General features: G+C 66.3%; 5 protein-coding genes across 7 annotated transcripts; 2 read left to right on the forward strand and 3 right to left on the reverse strand.

The window, feature by feature from the left end:
• The first annotated feature begins 1,411 nt into the window (after window positions 1-1,411).
• On the forward strand, window positions 1,412-5,876 carry RPS6KB2 (ribosomal protein S6 kinase B2). Of its 2 annotated transcripts, XM_054275694.1 has the most exons (15): window positions 1,412-1,492; window positions 2,099-2,133; window positions 2,246-2,366; window positions 2,455-2,523; window positions 2,588-2,735; window positions 3,937-3,994; window positions 4,075-4,175; window positions 4,249-4,339; window positions 4,423-4,513; window positions 4,618-4,725; window positions 4,807-4,869; window positions 4,946-5,023; window positions 5,103-5,210; window positions 5,283-5,395; window positions 5,708-5,876. In XM_054275694.1, exons 1-15 carry the CDS (start codon window positions 1,421-1,423, stop codon window positions 5,874-5,876), a joined length of 1,425 nt encoding a protein of 474 aa, XP_054131669.1. In that variant the 5' UTR covers window positions 1,412-1,420. The 2 variants fall into 2 exon arrangements, with proteins under 2 accessions (XP_054131669.1, XP_054131668.1); XM_054275693.1 differs by lacking the exon at window positions 1,412-1,492 and having other exon boundaries at window positions 1,902-2,133.
• A 488-nt stretch (window positions 5,877-6,364) lies between these two features.
• On the reverse strand, window positions 6,365-8,375 carry PTPRCAP (protein tyrosine phosphatase receptor type C associated protein). The gene is made up of 3 exons (XM_054276509.1): window positions 8,289-8,375; window positions 7,817-8,149; window positions 6,365-7,243 (listed from the first exon to the last, which is right to left on the reverse strand). The coding sequence occupies exons 1-3, from the start codon at window positions 8,373-8,375 to the stop codon at window positions 6,680-6,682; spliced, it is 984 nt and encodes a 327-aa protein (XP_054132484.1). The 3' UTR covers window positions 6,365-6,679.
• On the reverse strand, window positions 8,105-11,885 carry CORO1B (coronin 1B). 2 transcript variants are annotated; one of them, XM_054275450.1, is made up of 11 exons: window positions 11,825-11,885; window positions 10,868-11,070; window positions 10,666-10,788; window positions 10,462-10,591; window positions 10,208-10,389; window positions 9,871-9,990; window positions 9,694-9,798; window positions 9,481-9,626; window positions 9,347-9,404; window positions 8,807-9,094; window positions 8,105-8,684 (listed from the first exon to the last, which is right to left on the reverse strand). In XM_054275450.1, the coding sequence occupies exons 2-11, from the start codon at window positions 11,066-11,068 to the stop codon at window positions 8,562-8,564; spliced, it is 1,476 nt and encodes a 491-aa protein (XP_054131425.1). In that variant the 5' UTR covers window positions 11,069-11,070; window positions 11,825-11,885; the 3' UTR covers window positions 8,105-8,561. The 2 variants fall into 2 exon arrangements, with proteins under 2 accessions (XP_054131425.1, XP_054131426.1); XM_054275451.1 differs by having other exon boundaries at window positions 10,868-11,125; window positions 11,825-11,880.
• A 1,003-nt stretch (window positions 11,886-12,888) lies between these two features.
• CABP4 (calcium binding protein 4) lies at window positions 12,889-15,714 on the forward strand. Its single transcript, XM_054276144.1, has 6 exons — window positions 12,889-13,149; window positions 14,168-14,198; window positions 14,401-14,544; window positions 14,623-14,732; window positions 15,439-15,586; window positions 15,665-15,714. Exons 1-6 carry the CDS (start codon window positions 12,889-12,891, stop codon window positions 15,691-15,693), a joined length of 723 nt encoding a protein of 240 aa, XP_054132119.1. The 3' UTR covers window positions 15,694-15,714.
• Window positions 15,715-17,947: 2,233 nt separating this feature from the next.
• Window positions 17,948-22,616, reverse strand: OSBP (oxysterol binding protein). Its single transcript, XM_054275992.1, has 12 exons — window positions 22,533-22,616; window positions 21,033-21,241; window positions 20,134-20,381; window positions 19,863-20,061; window positions 19,474-19,579; window positions 19,341-19,395; window positions 19,111-19,242; window positions 18,789-19,034; window positions 18,586-18,706; window positions 18,400-18,503; window positions 18,216-18,311; window positions 17,948-18,133 (listed from the first exon to the last, which is right to left on the reverse strand). The coding sequence occupies exons 2-12, from the start codon at window positions 21,226-21,228 to the stop codon at window positions 17,948-17,950; spliced, it is 1,689 nt and encodes a 562-aa protein (XP_054131967.1). The 5' UTR covers window positions 21,229-21,241; window positions 22,533-22,616.
• Window positions 22,617-23,115: the final 499 nt, after the last annotated feature.

Below are 23,115 nucleotides of genomic sequence, written 5' to 3' on the forward strand. Positions count from 1 at the left end.
CCTGTCCCTTCTGCCCTGTCCCTACAGTCTGTCCCTGAAGCTGGGGGTCTGTCCCATGCCTGGGGACACACAAGGGGGACACTGTCCCCTGCTGTCCCCGTGCCACCGCCAGGGTGGGGCAGCCAGGACCCCCGAGGCAGCCAGGCCACCCCATGAGAGCAGCAGGTGACATGTGAGGTGTTGGCACCTGCTGGCATGGGGACACCCCACAGGAACAAACCGTTATGGGGAGGGAGACCCCATAATGACAAAGAGTTATTGGGACATCCCATAATAACAAAGAAACGTGGGGAGACCCCACAGTAACAGACTGAGGTGGGGAGGCCCCACAATGACACCCGGGGAGGGAAAACCCCACAATAACAAACGGGGAGAACCCACAGTAACAAACCCGAGTTTAGGGGAGACCCTACAACAGCATACACTGAAAGGGGGACCCCACAATAACAAACTGGCTTCGGGAGACCCTACAGTGATAGACCTGCACCCGGGGATCCTACAACAACAGAGGGGCACCCAGGGACTCCCTGGAGCAGCTCAGAAATCCTCTGGGAAGACTTGTGTGATGTGATATAGGGCTGTCACTGGGGAGGCCCTACAGTAGCACCGGTGACCCCACACTAACACCCAGCCCCTATAATGCCCGAGATCCTACAACAACACCAGGCACCCCACACTAACACAGAGCCCTGAAGCGTCCTGACCCTACAATAACAGCAGAGACCCTGCAATAACACCCACATCCTACAGCCCTCGCGACCCTACAGTAACACCAGAGATCCTACAATAACACAGCGCCCCTGTAGCGCCTGAGAGCCTGCAATAACACACAGCACTGTAGTGCCTGAAACCCTCCAACAAACCCCAGTCCCTGCAGTGCCCCTGGCCCTACAATAACAGCAGAGACCCTACACCAACACCAGAGACGCTACACCAACACGCAGCCCCCGCAGCAGCAGCAGTGACCCCACACCCACCCCAGTGACCCCACAACCACCCCGGTGCCCCGCAGCCCCACTCGTGCCTTCAAACCCCAACCGGGGTCCCCACGTGGGGTCACCGGGGTGTCCCCCTCTCTTCCTGCCCCTCCTCTGACGTCACGGCGGCGCCGCTGACGTCAGCGCGGCGCAGGGGGCGTGGCGGGCCGGGGTCCCCAGTAAAGGCTGTGAGCGGCCGCGCTGTCTCTGTGCTGTTCCTGCGCTACCCCCGGGGACCCCCTGTCCCCGCGTCCCCCGCGCTGGGGACACCCCGGTGACGCGCAAGGGGCGTGGCCGCTGGAGGGGCGTGGCCGTGGGCGTGGCCAGCGCGCGGGTTCCCCGGGGTCCCGATAAGGCGGTGACACGGGGCGTGGCGGGGGCGTGGCCGCGCTGGGGGCGTGGCCATCGGGGCGGGTCCCCGGGGGTCCCGGCACGGCGCCGTCATGGCGGGGGTGTTCGACATCGACCTGGAGACCGAGGAGGGCAGCGACGGGGACGAGCCCGAGCTGGGCGCCGTGAGCCGGCAGCGGGGCGCGGGGGGCACCGGGGCTGCCGCCGGCACCGGGGCTGGGGCGGGGGGCGCCGCGGGGACGGGGGCACCGGCAGCGGGACGGGCGGTGGAGGCGGCGAGCGGCACCGGGGCGCGGTGGGGACGGCGGGAGCGGGGGGTCGGGGTGCGGGGGGTCAGCTCGGTGCCGGGAGCGGCGGGCAGGGGCTTGGGGGGACAGCGGCGGGGCAGTGACCGGGGTCCCGGCGGTGGCGGGACAGGGGGGCAGCCCGGGTGTCCGCGGGGACGGGGCGCCGGGGCACCGGGGGCAGCCGCGGATCCCGGGCGGGCAGCGGGCGGCTCCCGCTGGGCAGGGCCCGGCCTCGGCCCCAAAACATCCGGCTGGGCCGGCTCGGCGCTGCCTCGCCCCGCGCTGCCGCGTCCTGCCCGCGTCCTGCCGTGTCCTGCCGTGTCCTGCCCGTGCCGTGCCCGTGTCCTGCCTGCCATGTCCCCTCCTTGCCCTGTGTCCCCTCCCTGCCGTGGGTCCTCTCTGTGCCGTGTCCCCTCCTTGCCATATGTCCCCTCCCTGCCATGCGTCCCCTGCCCACCTCTGACCGCGAGTTCCCTCCCGCAGGAGATGGAGCTGGAGCCGCGGGGAAACGGCCTGGAGTAAGTGGGGACAGCCTGCGAGGGGTGTGCAGGCAGGGGACAGGCGGGGGACAGGCAGGGGACAGGCAGGAGACAGGCAGGGGGCTGTCCCCCTCACCCCCTTTCCCGCCAGGCCGGTGGGACACTATGAAGAGATCGAGATTTCCGAGAGCAGCGTCAACAACGGCCCCGAGCACATCGGCCCGCACTGCTTCGAGCTGCTCCGCGTCCTGGGCAAGGGTGGCTACGGCAAGGTGGGGACACGGCGGGGCTGGGGACACTCTGAGGGGGCTCCGGTGTCCCCCCGGCGGCGTCCCCAACCTTCCCCGCCCGTCCTTCCAGGTGTTCCAGGTGCGCAAAGTGCAGGGCACCAACACGGGCAAGATCTTCGCCATGAAGGTCCTGAAGAAGGTAGGGGCGCCCCGGCCCCCCCGGCCCCCCCGGGGACCCCCCCCGCTCACCGCCTCCCCCCCAGGCCAAGATCGCCTGCAACGCCAAGGACACGGCGCACACTCGGGCCGAGAGGAACATCCTGGAGGCCGTCAAGCACCCCTTCATCGTGGACCTCATCTACGCCTTCCAGACGGGCGGCAAGCTCTACCTCATCCTGGAGTGCCTCAGCGGTGCGGGCGGGACCGGGGCGGCCCGAGGGTTGCTCCAGGGATGGCTGCAAATTGTCCCAGGGGGAGCTCAAGGGCTTCCAGGAATGGCTCAAGGCGTCCAGCGATGGTTAAAGCCTGACCTGGGGGCCTACAGCGTCCAAGGAGGGTGTGCAGGGATGGTTAGAATGTGACCTGGTGTGGTTACAGTGTCTAGGAATGGCTCAGGGGGTCCAGGGATGGTTAAAGTGTGACTTGAGGTGGCTACAGTGTCCAGGGAGGGTGTCCAGGAATGTCTCAGGGTGTCCAGGGATAGTTAAAGTTTGGCCTGGGGTGGCTATTAGTGTCCAGGGAGAGTGTTCAGGGGTGGTTAAAGCAGGACCTAGGGTGGCTATAGTGTCCAGGGAAGGGGTCCAGGGGTGGCTCAGGGTGTTCAGGGATGGTTAAAGCGTGACCTGGGGTGGCTACAGTGTCCAGGGATGGCTCAGGGTCTCCAGGGATGGTTAGAGTGTGACCTGGTATGGCTACAGTGTCCAGGAAGGGTGTCCAGGGTGTCCAGGGATGGTTAAAGTGTGACTTGGGGTGGCTGCAGTGTCCAGGGAGGGTGTCCAAGGTTGGCTTAGGGGGTGCAGGGATGGTTGAGGCATGACCTGAGGTGACTACAATGTCCAGAGATGGTGTCCAGGGGTGGTTCAGCGTGTCCAGGGATGGTTAAGGCATGAACTGGGGTGGCTACATTGTCCAGGGATGGCTCAAGGGGTGCAGGGATGGTTAAGACATGACGTGGGGTGGCTACAGTGTCCAGGGATGGCTCAGGGTCTCCAGGGATGGTTAGAGTGTGACCTGGTATGGCTACAGTGTCCAGGGAGGGTGTCCAGGATGTCCAGGGATGGTTAAAGTGTGACCTGGGGTGGCTGCAGTGTCCAGGGAGGGTGTCCAGGGGTGGCTCATGGTGTCCAGGGGTGGTTAGAGTGTGACCTGGTGTGGCTACAGTGTCCAGGGGTGGTTTAAGGATGTCCAAGGTTGGCTCAGGGGGTTCTGGGGTAGTTTAAAGGTGTCCAAGGATTACTCAGATGTTCCCAGGGGTGATTAAGGAGTGTCCAGGGATGGCTCAGGGTGTCCAGGGGTGGTTTAAGGGTGTCCCAGGATGTCTCAGATGTTCCCAGGGGTGGTTAAGAAGTGTCCAGGGACGGCTCACGGGGTCCCTCTTGGGCTCTTTGTGCAGGTGGAGAGCTCTTCATGCAGCTGGAGCGGGAAGGGATCTTCCTGGAGGACACTGCCTGGTAGGGATGAGGTGGTGGTGGGGGGTGTGGACGGGGTTGGCACCCCGACATGGCTCACAGGCACCCCAATGCCACCGCAGCTTCTACCTGAGCGAGATCACGCTGGCCCTGGGTCACCTGCATTCCCATGGGATCATCTACCGGGACCTTAAGCCAGAGAACATCATGCTCAACAGCCAAGGTGGGCTTGGGGGGCAAACTGGGGAGCCTGGGGGATTCTCTGGGGGCACTGCTGACCCCCCCACGTCCCTCAGGTCACATCAAGCTGACGGACTTCGGGCTGTGCAAGGAGTCCATCCACGACGGGGCCGTCACCCACACCTTCTGCGGAACCATCGAGTACATGTGAGGTGGATGCAGCACTGGGGGAGAATTTGGGGGGGTCTGTGCTGGCCCCCCATCCGCTCAGGGCCCCCCTGTACCCCCAGGGCCCCCGAGATCCTGGTGCGGAGCGGGCACAACCGGGCAGTGGACTGGTGGAGCCTGGGCGCCCTGATGTACGACATGCTCACCGGATCGGCAAGTGCCACCGCTGCTCCTTCCCTGCTCCCTGGGGACTGGGGGGACATCCCGGGGTGACCTTGGCTCGACTGGCTCCTCATGGCCCCTCCGTGCCCCCACAGCCGCCGTTCACCGCCGAGAACCGCAAGAAGACCATCGACAAGATCCTCAAGGGAAAGCTGGTGCTGCCGCCCTACCTGACGCCCGACGCTCGTGACCTCCTCAAGAAGGTGCCCCCCAAATTTCCTCCCCCACCTTTGTTTATGTAGGTCCTCCCGCCATTCCCATCTCTATCCCTGTTTCTCTTCCAGTTCCTGAAGCGGAACCCCAGCCAGAGGGTTGGGGGGGGCCCCGGTGACGCGGCCGATGTGCAGGTACAGGGCTGGGTGGGGATGGGGGTGTGCCAGGGGACACCCCCCGAATGCTGCCTGACACCCCCAAACCCCACAGAAACAGCCTTTCTTCCGCCACATCAACTGGGAGGACCTGCTGGCGCGCAGGCTGGACCCGCCCTTCAAACCCTGCCTGGTATGGGGGCCGAGGGGGGAGGCTGGGAATGTTTTTGGGGGGCCCCGTGGGAGCAGGCGCCTGTTCCATGTTCCCGCAGCAGTCGGAGGAGGACGTGAGCCAGTTCGACACACGCTTCACCCGCCAGACCCCCGTGGACAGCCCCGACGACGCCGCCATCAGCGAGAGCGCCAACCAGGCCTTCCTGGTAGGGGGGCACAGCCCCGGGGGGGACCCCTGGGACGGGCAGGCCCCCCCTGTGACACCCCCAAACCCGCAGGGCTTCACCTACGTGGCCCCCTCGGTGCTGGAGAGCATCAAGGAGGGGTTCTCCTTCCAGCCCAAGGTGCGCTCCCCGCGCCGCCTCAACAGCAGCCCCCGCACCCCCGTCAGGTACCGGGCACAGGGGGTGCCTGGGGTGGGGGTTTGGGATGGGGGGGCTTTGGGGTGGGCACCAAGGTGGGGACAGGGGACCGTGCTGGGGGTGCAATGGGCGGCTCAACCTGTCCCATCCTGGGGCACAGAGAGGCTGTGGGGCAGTGGGGTGAGGGTTTGGGAGGCTTTGGGAATCAGGGTGGGCCCCAAGGAGGGAAGAAGGAGTAGGGGAGGTCCATGGACTATGGGGGGAATTGAGGCCTCCTGGGGTGGGGAAGGAGCTCCATGGGCACTGTCTGCCCCCCATCACCCCCTCCTGTGTCCCCCCAGCCCTGTGAAGTTCTCCCCCTTCGAGGCGTTCAAGCCGGTGGCCCCAGGAGACCCCATGGAGCTGGGGCCCCCCCAGGCCCCCCAGCCCGAGGGCACGGCCCCCCTGCCCATCAAACCCTCGGGGGGCGCCAAGAAGCAGAAGGGGGGCCGGGGCCGGGTGCCCAGGTAGGGGTGGGGAGGGTGGGGGGTTTAGGGGGGGCCTGGTGCTTCCCATGGGGTGGGGGGAACCCCACAGTGCTGCTCGTGCTCCGGGGGGCTCGTCCCCCTCCGGCACGGCCCCCTGCCCGCCGGGGTTGGGGGCACGGGGAGAACCCCCAGGGGTGTGGCCCCCCAGGGGTGTGCCCCCGTGGGCGTGGCCTTTTGGGGTGTGGCCCCTCTGGGGCATGGCCTTTGGGGTGTGGCCCCTGGGGCGTGGCCCTGCTGCTGGATGTGTGCCAATAAAGGACTTGCTGAGGCTGTGGTGGTCCCTCTGCTGGGGCTGGGGGGGCTGGGGGAGTTGCCCCACCAGGGGAGGGTCCAGGCTCCACCCCCTGTGTGATGCCCCGCCCCGTTTTAAGCTCCTCCCACTTGCCACACCCTTTGTTGCCTCCACCCCCTTCTCTGCAAACCACGCCCCCGACCTGCTCTGTCCCCAGAGCTGCTCTTTTATTGGTCAGTGCAAATTCGTGCAAGGCCCCTGCAGCCAATCAGGAGCCTCGGCTGGGGGCTGGCAGGGGACAGAGAAGGGGTCCCTTTGCTGGCAGGGCAGTGACACTGCAGGGAGGTGACACTCCAGGGTGGTGACATTCCAGGGAGGTGACACTACTGGGCGATGACATTACAGGGAGTGACACTACAGGGCAGTGACATTACAGGGCAGTGATATTACAGGGAGGTGACATTACAAGGAGCGACACTACAGGGAGTGATATTACAGGGAGGTGACACTACAGGGAGATGACATCAAAGGGTGGTGACGTCAGGCCGGTGATGTCACAAGGCGGTGACGTGTGGCCGCGCGTCCCCCCATGCCGCTGTCCCCGAGAAGGCGTGCAGGTCACTGAGCAGGGCCTCGGCGCTGCCCCCCGCCGCCTGCCCCTCGCTCAGGGGGCTCTCCCCGCCCTCCGGCGCTGCTTCAGCCTCATCCTCCTCCTCCTTCTCATCCTCCTCCTGCTCATCCTCCTCCTCCTCCTGCTGCTGCTGCGGCCGCCGCTCCAGGTTCCATGGCATCAGCTCCTCATCCTCGTCCCGCACGGCCACCTCCCCGTGGCTGTCCCCGTGGCTGTCCCCGGGGTCCCCCGGCGAGCGCAGCCGGTGCCACTGTCCCCGCAGCAGCTGCAGCGCCCGGCGGCCCAGGGGCCGGGGGTGGTAGCGGCCGGCCGAGAGGCGGCACAGGTGGTGCCAGGCCAGCGCCAGCCCCAGCGCCAGGCACAGCAGCAGCCCCAGCAGCGCGGCCACCGTCCGGTCGTTGCGGGCCACCGCGGGGTCCCCGGCCGCCACCGGCGCCGCCAGCAGTGCCAGCAGCGGCAGCAGCAGCGGGTGCCATCGCGGGGCGGCCTGCGGGGAGGGCAGCGGGGTCACACCGTGCCAGGCACACGTGGCTTCCCGGAGCTGGGACGCAGGGAAGGGCCGGGGCAAGGTACAGGGCACAGGGCACAGGGCACAGGGCAAGGGCAAGGGCCGGGGAGGGGGAGGTGACCCCGGGGAGGAAGCCGTGGGTGGCGGGTGCAGCAGCACCTAAAGGTGCTGGGCGAGAGGAACCGGGTCCTGCCACCCCGCATGGATGCGCAGCCCCCCGAGAATCCCCTGCCCACAGGGCTGCAGCCCCACAGCACGCCCTGCCAAAGCCCCGGGGCCCCCCAAAGCCAGCACTCGCAGTCTTCACAGCCCCCAACCCCACCCCAAAACCTGACCCACCCCAAGCCCACCATGCTCCCCTGAAGGACCCCCCTCCTTCCCCCCAACCCCTCCGTGCTCCCCTTCTCCCCCAAACATTCCAGACTCCCCTTATCGTCCCGCTCCCCCCAACCCCACCCTGGCTCCCTGATCCTGACTCCCCCAGCCTGTCCCCCATCCCCTGGGCTCCCAGTCCCCCCAATCTCCCACCCTGCCCGGTTTTGGGGTGCTCACCATCAGCGGGGTGCAGCCAGAGCGGGTCCCGATGCCGCGGGCGCGCTCCGAGATGGGGGAGCCCCCCCCAACTTCCTGCCCCGTGTAGCGGATGTGCCGAGCGGGGGGGGCCGAGCGCTGCACCCCCTCACCCCCTCTGCAGCCCAAAATGCCGCCGGGTGCCCCCACAACTTCCTGCCGAGGCGCCGAGCTCCCACCCGTGACCGCCGCGCCTTCCTGCCCGCCCCGCTCTGCCACCCCGCAGGTGGCCCTGCTGCTTTCCCTGTAAATCACCCCCAGCACTTTTCTTATAAATCCTTTATTTGGAGTGAAAATATAGATTTTGACCCTGCACTGGAATGGAGAGGGAGGGGGACATGAGGAGAAAGAGGAGGAAGGGAGGAAAAGCCCCCAAAATATAGGGGGGACGATATCTCACAGTTTAGGAAGGCAGATCATGCCCTGCCCCACAGAAAGGGGGGAGACCCCACACCGGGATTGGGGCGTGCAGGGGGTAATCTTTGATCCCAGGAGCAATCCCCAGCCCGAGGAACGGGGGCAGGGGTGGAGAATGGTCCATGATTCGGGGGGGCAGCACCCAGTAAGGCAATGGGGGGAAGCGGGGAGCTGCCAGAGGGGCGGCCAGCCCCCAATGGGAGAAGGGCCCGGAGCGGGGCAAGGGGGGCACCCCAGGGGGGCGAGATGGTTCAGAGGGGTCCCTGGGGTGCAGGCGTGGTCCCTGGGGCGGCGGTCCCTGAGGGGGTCCCTACACGTGGCCGTTCTCCAGGCGGCTGAGCTGCTCCTCCAGGCGGGAGATGCGCTGGCCCTGCTCCGCCACCAGCGCCCGCAGCGCCGCCACCTCCTGCAGCACCTCGTCCAGGCGACCTCCCTGAGGGACAGCCCCGTCACGGGACACGCCCCGCAGAGCCACACCCACTGCCACACCCACCCACACCGACCACACCCTCCGTCCCATTCCCGCTTGTCCCTCCTGTCCCCCTGTCCCCTTACCGTGGCGCTGCCGGAGCCCAGCACCGGCGGGGCACTGAAGCGGGCGGACGCGGGGGGCGTGGCAGGTGGCGTGGTGGCCCCGGTGGTGGCCCCGGCGGTGGTGGCGCGGCTGTCGTGGAGCAGCGTCCGCCGGTTCACCTTGAGGTCCCGCTGCTTGCTGGGGACGTATGCCTGGCGCAGGGACACCAGCACGGGCCCCGCCGTGCGCCCTGCCACCCACTCCTCCGCCTCCATGGCCGCCTCGGGGCCCGCCGTGTCCGGGTACAGGTCGTCCTGGAACAGGTCCGACTGCCCCCAACAGCGTCACAGGGGTGCCATCCTCGGGGGGACACCCAGGGAGACACCACGGCCTCACTGGGGACCCCCATTTCTCCCATGCCCTGCTCAGGGACCTCACACGCAGACCCCATAGGGACCCCCGCCCACACTGATTAGGGACCCCCTGCCCAGGAGCCCCACAGGGCCCCATGTCCTGCCCAGTGACCCCTCTCGGTCCCCCTGGGGACTCCCCCCAGCCCACATTCCCCCGTCCCCACCCACCTTCCTTGGCACGGTCATGATGATGGGCTCACACTTGCGCTCGTGCAGCTTGTAGAACCTGCCACAGGAGCAGAGGGGGTCATGGAAGGTTCTGGGAGGTTTTGGGGGTCCCTCACCTTGTCCCCCGTGCTCACCTGGCGATCTCACACTTGTTGACATCCAGCCCACGCTTGGGCATCCAGCCCATTCCACGCTGGGGCTCCTTGCTGGTGAAGGTGTTGAGGAAGTGGATGTAGGGCGGCTCCTCCGTGATCTCGAAGTAGCGGATGCTCGAGTCCCCCTGGGGACACGCCGTTAGGGGGGACCCTGGCTCGGGGGTGCCACCAAGAGGGGCGGGGGCTCCCTACCTTGCCGCAGACGTACACCACGCTGGTGTCGGGGTCGTAGAAGGGCAGCAGAGCCCCGTTGCTGGAGTCCAGCTCCTGCAGCCCCATGGGCTCCTCCAGGTTCTCCTGGGGTGGGATGGGGTGTCAGGCACGCGGGGAGCCCCAGGATGGTTTGGGGAGCCCCGGGGTGGCACTCACCGTGTCCCAGAGCGCCAGCTGCCGCTCGCTCATGCGGCTGAAGCCGGTGGTGAAGATCTTGCCGTCGGCCAGGAAGATGGCGCGCATGGGACGGGCCCCCTCGTGCGCCCGCTCCTTCTCCTGGGGGGCACGGCTGTCACCGGAGCCTGCGGCACCCCAGGGACAGGCACCCAGGGACAGGGGACAGCGGGGACAACCGGGGGACAGGGACACCCACGGAACGCAGGACAACGGGGCGCACCAAGGGACAAGGGCAGGGAGCAGGGGATTGTCCCCAGGAGCCAGCGCAGGGCAGCGCCCCGGTGACAAGGGTCCCCCGGGGGGTGGGGACACTCACGGCCACCACGGTGCCGCGGCGGGGGTCGATGACACGGACGCTCTTGTCCTTGCAGGCGGTGCAGAAGCGGGAGCCATCGCGGCTCCAGCTGACGCTGTAGATGAGGTCGGGGTGCAGCCCGTCCAGCCGGTACAGCTCCTCGGCCGTGCCCACGTTCCAGATCAGCACTACGTTGTCACAGCCTGGGGGACACGGCAGCCGGGGTCACCTCGGCCGCGCGGCCCCCTCCCCGTGCCCGCCGTGCCCCCCCGTACCCGCGCTGAGCAGGACGTTGCGGGCCGTGGGGTGCCAGGTGACGATGCCCACGCGCTTCGAGTGGCCCTCCAGCACCACCACCGGCTCCGTCAGCGGCTGGCTCAGCCCGTTCTCGGGAATCTGCCACACCTGAGGGGACAGAGGGGACGGTGAGCGAAGTGGGGTGACCCTGCCACCCCCCAGGGTCCTGGGCCACCCCTCACCATGACGGTGCAGTCCTCGGAGCCGCTGGCGATGACGTGGTCGTTGTGGGGACACCAGTCGATGTCCAGGACGGGGCCCGTGTGGCCGCACACCGTGGGGTACGACTTGTCAATGCGTCCGGTCTGGGGACAGAGTGACAGCGGGGAGGGGGTCACCCACGGGCACAAACCCCCCTTCCCGGCGTCACCACCCTGCCATCACCTTGTGCAGGGGGAGGACGAGGAAGGCGCCGCCGCCGCTGGCCTCCACGATGATGGCGACGAAGGAGGGGTTGACGGCGCAGAAGGTGCTGTCCCAGGTGACGCGGGACACGCGGATGTCATCATAGCACTGGTCCGTCTTCACCGGCTGCCCAAACACGTGCCGGAATTTGCTCTGCCGCACCACCTTCCGGAAGGACATGGCTGGGGAGCCCCCGGCCACGGTCAGGAACGCTGGGATGGCACCCCAAAATGGGAGCTGGGGACGCCAGGGAATGGGGTGTCCCCCGAAGTGGGTTTGTCACCGTCTTCCAGCCCGGTAAAGGGCGGCGCAGCCACTCCTGGGGGACACACCCCTGTCCCTGCCAGCTCCCTGAAGGGAACTTGGGGAGCACCCCAGGAATGGGGGTTCTGAGTGAGACAGGGAGTGTCCCATTCGGGATGGGGACAGAGACAAGGGTGTCCTCCTGGAAACACGGGTGGGGATGGAAAGGAGGGCAGGGACAGCTCCAACCGATCACGGGACAGGGGTGGCCCTGCTGGATTATGGGGTCAGGGACAGGGAAAGGGATGGGGACAAGGACACGGATGGGGGGGCACGAATGGGGCCGGTGGTGGCCTCATTCTGTACGGGGATAGTGACGAGGACAGGGACAAGGATGGGGACAGGAAAACGGATGGGGACGGGGGCGGGGTCAGTAATGGGGCCGGTGGTGGGCGCGCTAGGTACAGCAACAGGAATGGGGACAGGGGGACAGGGACGAGCATGGGGACATGGGCGGGGAAGGGGTGGCCCGGCTAGGTACCGGGACAGGGATAGGGAGAGGGACAGGGATGGGGACAGGGACAGGGGGTGGCTTCGCCGGGAACGGGGATGGGGCTCCCGGGAAGGCGGATGGGGGCCGCGCCCGGCGGGTCCGGACGGGGCTCGGTGCCCGGTGCCGTTGCCCGCACTCACCGGCGGGTCGGTGCCCGGGGCCGGTGCCGGTGTCGGGGGCGGCGGGAGCGGCGGCGGCGGCGGGGGCGGGGCAGGAAGTGACCGGGGCCGCCCCGCGCCTGCGCGGCTCCGGGGCGGGGGCGCCGGCGGGGAGGGGGGACCGGGGGCACCCCATGGACGGGGGCGCCCCATGGACGGGCACACCCGGGGGTACGGTCCCCGTGCACAGCGCCAGTGGGGGGCACAGCGATGACAATGGCGGGTGGCACAGGGGCAGTGGCAGCGGGTGACACCGGGGGTACTGTCACCCCCACCATTGTCGCCCCTCTGTGTCACCCGAGGTGACACGGCAGCCAGGGTCACCCCCCGGGCCGGGCTCTCCCCTGCTCTCATTTTGGGGGGTCCCTCCCGTCTGAAGCCCCCTGTGCTTACCCAGTCATGTGTTGGGGACACGCCACCAGTCCCCATCCTGGGGGGACAATAAATGCACCGACCCTAGGGGTGGAGGCAGCTCGGGAGATGTGCCAGGTGACGGGACACAGTGGTGGCGTTGCGGTGTCACCGCTGGAGATGTGGCTTGTTCTGGGGACACCGTGGTGGCTTTGGGGTGTCACCTGTGGGATCAATGCTGGGGACACTGAGGTGGCTGTGGGGTGTCACCTCTGGGAGCAATGCTGGGGACATTGGTGGCTGTGAGGTGTCACCTCTGGGCGCATTGGGCAATGCTGGGGACAGTGGTGGCTGTGGGGTGTCACCTCTGGGAGCAATGCTGGGGACAGTGGTGGCTGTGGGGTGTCGCCTGTGGGATCATTGGGCAGTGGTGGGAACACTGTGGTGGCTGTGGGGTGTCACCTCTGCATTCAGGGCCTCGGTGGTGGCCCCGGGGCGCTGTTGGGGACCTGCCCGGTGGCCGTGGCTGTTTCCTGCCATTAATCACCGCTAATTGGCTTTGCGCCGGCGGGCCCGCGGCGGGGGGAGCCGGGGGGTCACGGGGGGTGTAAGAGGATTTCCCGGCTCCTTCCTCGGGCTCGGCCATCCCGGGGTCCCGCTCCGTGCCCGCCCGCCGCCCACCCGGCCCCGGCCCCATGCCACGCTCCCGCGGGGACAAGGGGACCCCCAAGGACAACAGGGACACGGAGCCCCCGCAGAAGGGGAAAGGGGGGCACGAGGAGGGGGAGAAAGCCCCCAAAGCCCCCGAGGACGCCGGCGCCCCGGCCCCCAAGAGCTCCGGCTCCGAGTCCCGGCACGGCGGGCACGGGCAGAAGGGCGGGAAGAAGGGGCCCGTGGACCCCCACGCTGCCGCCATCAAGACCTACTCCCCCTTCCTCAACACCGTCTTCGGCAAGGTGGGGACACCAGGAGGGGACATGGGCATCAGAGTGGGCATGGAGGGACCCTGGAGATGGAGGGGAGGTGGGGACAGGGGAGGTGGGGACAGGGATAGCCCAGGAGCCTGCAGATGGAGGGGATGTGGAGCATTTGAGACTTGGGGACATGGGGACAGTGGGGCTGTTCCAGGTCCCTGGCTATGGAAGGGACATGGGGAAAGTGGAGATGGGGACAGGGACAGTCCAGGAGCCTGCAGATGAAGAGGGCAATGAGGCAGTCAGGGTGGGCCTGGGGACAGTGGGATGGGGATGTTCCAGAACCTTGGGGATGGAGGGGACATGGGGCCAGTGGCGATGGGGTTGGGACACTCCGGGACCCTGGGGATGGAGGGGATGTTGGGCACTGGGGACATGGTTGGGACCTCTCTGGGTCCCTGGGGATTAAAAGGACGTGGGGACAGTGGGGACACAGTAGGGGACACTCTGGGACCCTAGGGATGAGGACATGGGGACAGTGAGAATGGGCTCAGGGACCAGCTGGAAACCTGGGGATGAAGGGGACATGGGGGACTGGGAACAGTGAGGGACAGCCTGGAATTGTGGGGATAGGTGGGACATGGTGCTGGGAATGGTGTTGGGGATGCTCCAGGGCCCTGAGGACAGAGGGGACATACTGAGGGGACATCTAGAGCAGGGGCAGCCGAGCTCTGTGGGGGTAAAAATGCTGCCCCTGCACCTCTGGAGTACAACCCCCCTCTGGCCACCCAGCACTTCCCACCCAGAGCCTGGGGTCCCGGGGTGGGACATCCCTGGGGTGGGTGACAGGAGCAGGGACACGGGGACAGGGACAGGGCAGGTGGGAGGTGCAGGCACGGGGCAGGGCGGGGCTTTGCCTCCAATCCCACTAATCCTCCGCTGGAGTTAATTTTGGCCCACGCTTAACAAAGGTGACACCGAGGTTTGGGGGGGCAAAGAGGGGGATGGACACGGTGCTGGGTGTCATTCTGCTGTCACCCCTTCTGTGTGTCCCATGCAGGAGCGGGAGCTGTCACCGGAGGAGCTGGATGGTGAGCAGGGGGGACGGGGTGGGGACACGGGCCTAGGGGAATGGCGGGGAGGGATGGATCTGTCATGGAGGGATCTGCCGTGGGGACAAGGCCATGGAAGGGCCTCCCACATCCAAGAAGGGACCTGCCCCGGGGTGACGCAGTGTCCGTGTGACCCTCCACTCCTGATGATGTCCCTGTCCCCACCTGTGGCCGTGCCCAGAGCTGCTGGACGCCTTCAAGGAGTTTGACACGGACCAGGATGGCTACATCAGCTACAAGGACCTGGGCGCCTGCATGCGCACGCTGGGCTACATGCCCACCGAGATGGAGCTCATCGAGATCTCCCAGCACATCAAGATGAGGAGTGAGTGGGCTCGGGGACACGGGGAGGGGACCTGGGGTCCCTGGGGTGCTGAGGGTGTCTGTCCCCTTCCTGCCACAGTGGGCGGCCGCGTGGACTTCGAGGACTTTGTGCAGATGATGGGCCCGAAGCTGCGGGAGGAGACGGCGCACATGGTGGGCGTGAGGGAGCTCAAGATTGCCTTCCGCGAGGTAGGGACACCACCACGGGGACAGCGGGCGTGGTGTCACCTCCTCAGCAGCACCACAGCCGTGAGGGGACAGTCACCCTGGAGAGACCCTGGTGGGGACAGTGATGATGGGGGCATGGTGGGGATGGTGATCACGGGAAGAGCATGGCAAGATGGTGACCATGGAGGGGACACTGACCATGGGAAGACCATGCTGGTGACCACAGGCAGGGGAGGACAATTACCATGGGGAAACAGTGGCCATGGGGCGACCACAGGCATGGAGGGGACAATGACCCTGGAGAGACTCTGGTGGGGACAGTGATGATAGGGCATGGAGGGGATGGTGATCACGGGAAGACCATGGCAAGATGGTCACCATAGGGGGAACCATGAGGGGACACTGACCATGGGAAGACCGTGCTGGTGACCACAGGCAGGAGAGGACAATGACTGGGGGGAAACCATTACCATGGGGTGACCACGGGCATGGAGGGGACAATGACCAGGGGGGAATGATGACCATAGGGTGACCACAGGCATGGAGGTGACAGTGACTGTGGGGAAATGATGACCATGGGGTGACCACAGGCATGGAGGAGACAGTGACCAGGGGTGAACGATGACCATGGTGGTGACGATGAGCGCAGAGGAGGCAGTGACCACAGGGAGCCTGGGGGTGCTGGTGGCCGTGGAGGGAGGGTGACCCCAGCCTGCGGGTGCCGCAGTTCGACATGAACGGGGACGGGGAGATCAGCACGGCCGAGATGCGCGAGGCCATCGCGGCACTGCTCGGGGAGCAGCTGAAGGCGCAGGAGGTGGACGAGATCCTGCAGGACGTGGATCTCAACGGGGACGGCCATGTGGATTTCGACGGTGAGGGCATCCCCTTCCCCTTGGGGCCGCGGCAGGGCTGAGCCCCGGCTCCCCTGACGTGCCCTCCTCGCCCCACAGAGTTCGTGATGATGCTGTCGTCCCGGTAACGGAGACACCGGGCAGGAGGGGATCCCCGGACGACCCCTCAGCCCCTTCTCAGCCCCTCCCTGCCCGGCCGACCGACCCGAGCGCTCTGCCAGCATCGGGGATCAGAGGGAACAGCTGGAGCGGAGCATCTGGCAATGGGGCAGAGGCGACACCCCCGACCCCAAGAGACAGCCCCGACCCCAAGAGCCACCGGCGGTGGCGGCAGAGCCGGCGGAGGCCGGGCCCCAATAAACCCCTGTGACCGGAGCTGGAGGAATGTCTGCTGGTTGTGGAGTCACTGTCTCCCCGGTGCCACCCGGGGGTGGGGACAGCGGGGTCCCACGGAGGACAAGGGGCGGGCACTGCCGGGGGCGTGGCTGCAGGGCCACACTGAGCCCTCCCATTGGCTGAATCTGACCCGCTGCGATCGGCTAGCCAATCAGCACGCTCCAATTCAAGGTGGGCGGGGAAAAGCCAGCCCTCCCGAAACTGTCACTCAAACCAACTGGCCAATCAGAGGCGCCGTACCATGGGGACGGGGAGGGCATGGGGGCACCTGTGTCACTCGCAGGGGGTCCCCACGATCCCTGGGGACATCCCCGCCCATGGAAGTGCCCCCAGAGGGTCCCAGGAACACTCAGGACCTCCCCTCCTTGGATGCCACCCCCCCAGAGCAGGTGACCCCCTGGGCCAAAATGGGTCCCCCCAGTCACCCAAGGTATCCCCAGCACCCCAAATCCAGTGAGGAACACAGGGGGACACAGGAGACAGCCCCAATCCCCCCCACCAGGGCAGCAGAACCTGGGGTGTGGACAGGGAGGCTCCTGGAGAATCTCATGAATGGGGTTCAAGTCTCTGTTTGGGCGCTTCCACTCAGGTCCCTACAGGACTAGGGGGTCCCCCCAAAATCAGCCGCAGGGAGGGGCTGGACCCTCCCTCTACCCCACAGAGCAGGCGCAGGGCTGGGGCATTCACAGATTTTAATTTAGTTCTTTTTCTGGAGACAAAAAAAAAAAAAAACAACAACCCAAAAAAAGAAAAAATAAAAAGGCATCAAACGCCCCCAATTTCAGATTCGGGGGTGCAGAGACTCCCCCCATGGCGCATCTCCCCACCCCTGTAGTGTCTGGGGGTGCAGGGGTCCCACTGCACCCTGGAGAGACCCCCCCCCCCCCAAAACCCAGGCCCTCCCCCTGCCCTAAACCTACAGGGAAGGCACCTCATGGGGGGTCCCCACACGTGGGGGCCACCCCGGGGAGGGCGGGGACCCCCCAAACTGGGGGCTGTGGGGGAGAAGGGGACCCCGATTGCTCTCTACATATATATAATATACACCTATAGAACAGGCTGGGGGGGAGTCTGGCCCCCCCCGGACCCCAAAAGCACCCGAACTCCTGGGGGCGAAGGGGAACGGGAATAAAAGGGGAGGGGGGGAGACCAAGGCCAGCCTCGGGCTCGCCCCGCTGCGCCTTCCCCGGGGCCCCCCACCACAGGGGCGGCCGTGCCCCCCACCCCGGGGTGCCGAGGAGGTGGGTGGGACCCCCCCTGCTCCAGCTCGGATTTGAGGGGGGCTGTGTTGGCTCCTGTTCCCCAAGGTCAGTTTGGGTGGGCTAAGGCAAAGCCCGGCCGGCGCTCACGGCGAGGCACGGGGACACACGGTTAAGACAGACGGATGGACAGGGGGGGTCCTGGCCTTCATCCCTCCCCCCTCGCCGCTCCTCCTCCTCCTCCTCCTCCTCACAGGGCTCAGAAAATATCCGGGCACAAGCTCCAGTCCTGCTTCTCCTTGCTCTCCCAGTAGCCCCCCTTGTAGACGTGCGCCAGCTCCTGCGTCACCGGGTCCTTCTTGCGCTCGAACCACAGCGGTTTGTAGGGATCGTAGGGTGTCCCTGGGGAAGGGGGGGGACACAGCGGGGTGAGGGCCTGGGGGGGACACCCAGAGGGGACACCCCAGTGTGACAGCCGTGCCTTACCGTCCTCGGTGGCGCGGGCGGCCTCGGCCTCGCGGCGCTTGCGGGAGAGCCGCTGCTTCTCCTCCAGCCGCTGCTTCTCGGCGTTGGCCTCGTCCCACCGGCCGTTCTCCATGAGCCGCTGGTCCGGGCGCCACCGGCTGTCCGTGGGGGCTGTCCCGCTCTCTGGTGCGTTCAGGGTCAGCGCCAGCTCCGAGAAGTAGTACATGTTCTCTGCGTACTTCCTACGGCACGGCAAGGAACGGGGCTCAGCGCCAGCCCCGCAGCCCGGCTCCCCGGGATGCCTCGTCCCCGTTCTCCCCACTCACGGCAGCGGGTTCCGCTTCCACAGCAGCACCCGGCTGTCCTCGGCCTCGTGGGCTCGTGGCCGCGCCTCGGCTCCGTTCTCCCCTGTTCCCAGCTGGACCTTGTAGCAATCCATCTTCTCGTCCCATGTGCCCAGCAGGGCAAAATGCACCTTTCCCGAGGGGTCCATCACCTCCCCGGTCACCTGGCAGGAGAGGGGACAGCCTGGATCAGGACATACCGGAGTCATGATCAGCTCTAAATCTCCCATGGCTCCGCGTCCCTACCTTCCTCGCCACATCCCGGGAGAAGTAGCTGTAAGGGACAAACTTGAGGATGCACTTGTCCCCTGTCTTGTGGTTGACGATCTCGATCTCACCTGACTGTGGAGAGGAGAGGAGAGTCAGACCCACCCATGCCCATTCCTCGGGGATCCATGCTTCCCTACACCTCCCATCCACAACTTCCCACCTGGTCTATCCAGAGCTTCCCCACGATGATGTTGTGCACGGTGGTCGTCACCTTTTTCCACGTGTAGTGGTTGCCGGAGGAGTGGAAGACGCAGTGGATGGTGCCTGAGGGACGGAGATCGTGCTGGGAACCACACCTGGAACCTCAGGTGGTCCCAAAAATCCCACACCCTCCTGGGGTGCTCACCCAGAGGCATGATGGAGAGGTATTTCCCTCGGAATTTGCTGGTGATTTTGATCTCCTGGCGCAGCGTCCAGCCGTTCTTGGAGTCGGCGTGGTGGGCGGCGGCCGGCGGGTGGTGGCTCACCTGGACATGGGATTGATTGGGGACAGCTCAGTGCCGGCCACCCCAACAGCCCGGGAAAGGAGAGGAGAGGAGCCGGCCCCACCTGCTCGCAGAGGGAGCGGTATCCGTTCTCCTCCAGGCGATCCAGCTCGAAGGTCTCCCCCAGGAGCGGGTTGAAAGGTTTGCTGGTGCGGAAGACGGTGGTGGAGTAGGAGGAGACGGTGAAAGCGGCCACATAGCACAGCTGCTCCAGGGAGCTCTCGCACCGCGCCGCCCGATCCAGCAGCTCGTGGTACTCCAGGTCCTCCGTCAGCCGCTGCAGCATGGACAGCGGCTCGTTGAAATTCACCTGGAGGAGGAAATGGGTCAAAAAAAGGGGGTTCTGGGGTGCCCTGTGCCCACCCACCCGCTGCATCTGCGCTCACTGGCATGGGAATCTTGGACAGCTCCTTCCCGATGCAGTTCTTCATGATGCTCCAGAGGTTGAGGCTGTAGTTGGGTTTGTACGGAATGCGGGTTCTCTTTTCCTTCTTGGTGTCCTCAACCTGGTGCTTGTACTAGGGAGACGGGAGGCAAAGGCTGTTATATCCCTGTGACCCCACAAAACCCTTCCATGGGAATTTGGGCAGCCCCAAGCCATAAAACCCCATCCCACCTGCTCATCCAGGCTGATGTCACTGCTGGTGCCGCTGATGTTGCTCCCAGTTCTCCTGGGAAGGGGGAAAGGGGGTGAGCATTTCCGAGCAGGGCAGAGCAGCGAGGGGATTCCCCTTTCCCCCAGAACTCACTTGTGGCCCATGACATCGGGCATGGGGAAGATCTCAGGGGCATCAAAGAACTCGTTGTTGTCGTCGTCCTCGTCACTCAGGTCGCCTTTGGCAGGGCAGCACAGATCTGGGAAAGGGGACGGGGCTGGTGAGGAAGGAACATCATTCCCAGTTTCTTGCTGAAGGCTCCCCTGTCACCATCATCCCCACCCCAGCCTTGAGGGGTGTCAGATAAGGCTCAGAGGAGCCAGTTTGGACCCTGCTGGGGATGCCAGAATCACTTGGCCACACAGATGAGCTGGGACAGACAAATCCCTTGGGATCAGCACAGTGAGAGAAGCTGAGCCTAGCTCGGGAAATCCCGGGAATCATCTGGGAGACACTTGGGCACATCACTTGTCCCTCCCCACCTTTTCCAGAGCCTGCAGTGCCGGGCGTGCTGGCGGGGAGCACCGTGGCCCCCCGGAAAGCCCTTTCCAGGTGGTTGTGCTGCTTGGCCAGCTGCTCCAGCGTCTCCTCCAGCCGGATCCGCTGGTCCCGCTCCTGCTGCAGCGACTTCTGCCACTTCTTCCCGTGCGTTTGTGCGAGGAGCATGAAATCCCGGCAGGCCTGCGGGGAAACCGTGCTCAGCATGGAAATGGGGAGTTTTCCCACTCTGGGATCCCTAGGATGGGGACTCACGTTGATCATGGCGTTGGAGGTGATGCGGAAGAGCGTGGCCCGCTCGTTGACCTGCTTGATCTTGTCCGTGCTCTCCGGGGGGAGCCGCAGGGCCTCGAGCTCGCTGAGGGAGCGCTGCAGGGCCGTGCCGTGCTTGGCGATCAGGTCGTTGCAGGTGCTCAGGTCCTCCACCTTGCTGGATAAAATCTTCAGGGTGTTCTGCAGCTCCGTCTTGTCCGTCTGCGACACCGACTCGTCGCCGGAGTCATCTGCAGGCGGGAAGGGACCAGGAAAACGGGATTGTCATGTCACACCAGGAGCTGGTGGTGGGGCTGCCAGGAAGGGCACAGGGGATCCCCAAAGCCCTGAGGTCTGATGGTCCATCTCTGTGCATGCCGGGCGGTTTGGGTCACATATGCATGGACATGGCCATCCCCTTCCAAACCTTCTTGCTGGAGATGCTGGGATGCTGCCCAGGGCCCTGGGATCCTGCCCTAGGTCCTGTGGGACCCTGGGAACCTGCCCTGGGGGCACTGAGTTTGTGAGAAACTCAAAGGCTGCCCTAAGGGCATTGATACTGCTGGGTGATCCTGCCCTGTGATCTTGTCCTGGGGTCACTGTGATCCTGTGCCCTGTGGGGCTTGGATCCTTCTCTCTGGGCATTGGGATCCTGCCCTCAGTCCTGTGAGGCACTGGGATTCTGTCCTGGGAACACTGGGATGCTGTGGAACACTAATATCCTGCCCCGAGTCTTCCAAGCACTGGGATCCTGCCCTGAGATTCTTGCCACCTGTGGGGCTCTGGGAAGCTGGCACTGGGATCCCACTCTGAGGACACTGACCCTGCTCTGGGCACTGTCAGGCACTGAGATTTCACCCTGAGTGCGCCCTGACCCCGCCATGGATCCAGGAAATCCATACCTGACTCCTCCAGCATCTTGACAGCCTTGGCCTTGGCGAGTTCGAGGGCGGTGACCCAGCGCTGCCGCTCCACCTCGGAGCTGGCCTTGAGGTGGTAGGTCTGGGCTCCGCCGTTGGAGATGATGAAATTGCAGGAATCCTCCACGCTGATGTTGGCCGTGGCCAGGTTGATGGTGCCGCGGCACGTGTGGCCCATCTCCGCCTTGGATCTGCAGGGGAAGGACACAATGAGGGAATGATGGGGCTGAGATCCCCAGGACAAAGCTGTGCTGAGGGAAGGACAGGGCTGGGATCCCCGGGATGAGGCTGCATGAGGGAAGGACAGGGCTGGGATCCCCAGGACAAGGCTGTGCTGAGGGAAGAACAAGGCTGGGATCCCCGGGATGAGGCCCCAGTGAGAGAAGGACAGGGCTGGGATCGCTGGGATGAGGCTGTGCTGAGGGAAGGACAGGGCTGGGATCCCCAGGACAAGGCTGTGCTGAGGGAAGAACAAGGCTGGGATCCCTGGGATGACACCACAGTGAGGGAAGGACAGGGCTGGGATCCCCAGGACAAGGCTGTGCTGAGGGAAGAACAAGGCTGGGATCCCTGGGATGAGGCCATGCTGAGGGAAGGACAGGCCCGGGATCCCCGGGATGAGCCCTGGGGGTTGTGCAGGGGGCTCGGCATTCCCAGCCCGGCATTCCCAGCCCGGCAGCCAGGGCTATTAATAGGGAGGGTGTGCTGGCGCCGGAGCGGGGCCAAGCCTGGGGATGTCGCTTTGGGGGGACAAATCCACAGCGCCCAGGAGTGGCCTCGGGGATCCTGGAGCCTCAGGGATCCGGCGCTTCCCGGATCCTGGCACGGGCTGGGACGAGGGTGAAGTCCCAGCGAGGCCGCGCCAGGCTGGCACTCCCCTTCCACGTCACCGGGTGACAGAGGTGACATCCAGCCGGGACACCCCCGGCCCGGCGCCCCCGCGTTGGCCGCGGTGTAACCGGAGCCGGCAGCTGCCCGAGGCTCCGGTTCCCCATCAATAATGGAGGGACAAGGCCCCCCCGGCCCGGCTCAGGTGTCCCGCGGGTGAAAACACACGAGGCCACCGGGAAGAGCGGCTGGGAGGGACAGCGGGACCGGGAGCTGCGGGAGGCTGAGGGGCTGCAGCCCTCCGCCCCCAAATACCCACGGGGACAGGGATGTGACAATCCCGGGGACAGACAGGTGACAACCACGGGGACAGGGATGTGACAACCGCCCCCCGCTCCTGCTGGCACGGACCGGCGGCCGGGAGTGGGCTAAAGACCCCCTCCCCCGGCAAGAGCAGCCCCGGTGTCACGGAGGTGACAACCGTGGGGACAGGGAGGTGACAGCCGCCCTCCTTCCCAGCTGGCACCGGGGCACGGAGCGCTGCCCCGCTCGGTGCGGGGGGCCCACACCCGCTTCCCTCCCGTCGCGGGGGCTCAGCCCGGCGCCAAGGTCACGGGGGGCCCGGGGGGCGGCGGGGCGGCTCCCGGTGCGTACCGGTAGTAGCTGAGCAGCCCATTGCTAAGCACGAACCAGCGGCGCTGGTATCCCTTGATGTAGTTGGTCCATTTGAAGAGCCAACCCTCGCGGGCCGAGCCGGGACCGGCCCCGCCGCCGCCCGCGCCGGCTCCGCCGCCCGCCGACGCTGTCGGTGCCGCCGGCGCCGCCGTCGGTGCGGGCGCCGCCCCGACGCTCGCCGCCGGTGAGGGCAGGGCCGGGGGCGCGCCGGGGGCCGCGGGCAGCGCCGCGGGCCCGGGGGGCGCGGCCGGGCCGGGCCCCGCGCCCGCCGCACGCAGCTCCGCCATCGCCGCCGCCGCCGCCACCGCCCCGCCGCGTTGCCGTCACTCGCCCCGCCCACGTCCGGGCCCCATTGGCGGCCCGGGCGCCGGCGGGGCGGTTCGCGAGCTGCGATTGGTCGAGAGCGGACCCCTCGGCCGTCAATCAGGTAGGGAGCCAATGGGAGGTGAGAGCGGCGCGCCGCGCGTGCTGACGCCGAGAGGTGAGTCACACGCCAGTGATTGGCGGAGGGGCGGGGCTTCGCACCAGGCGCGTTGCCATTGGCTGAGTCGTAACCACGCCC

Source organism: Melozone crissalis, unplaced genomic scaffold (assembly GCF_028551555.1).
Source record: "Melozone crissalis strain CALT ecotype California unplaced genomic scaffold, PUWL_Pcris_2 ptg000018l_1, whole genome shotgun sequence".
NCBI lineage: Eukaryota > Metazoa > Chordata > Aves > Passeriformes > Passerellidae > Melozone > Melozone crissalis.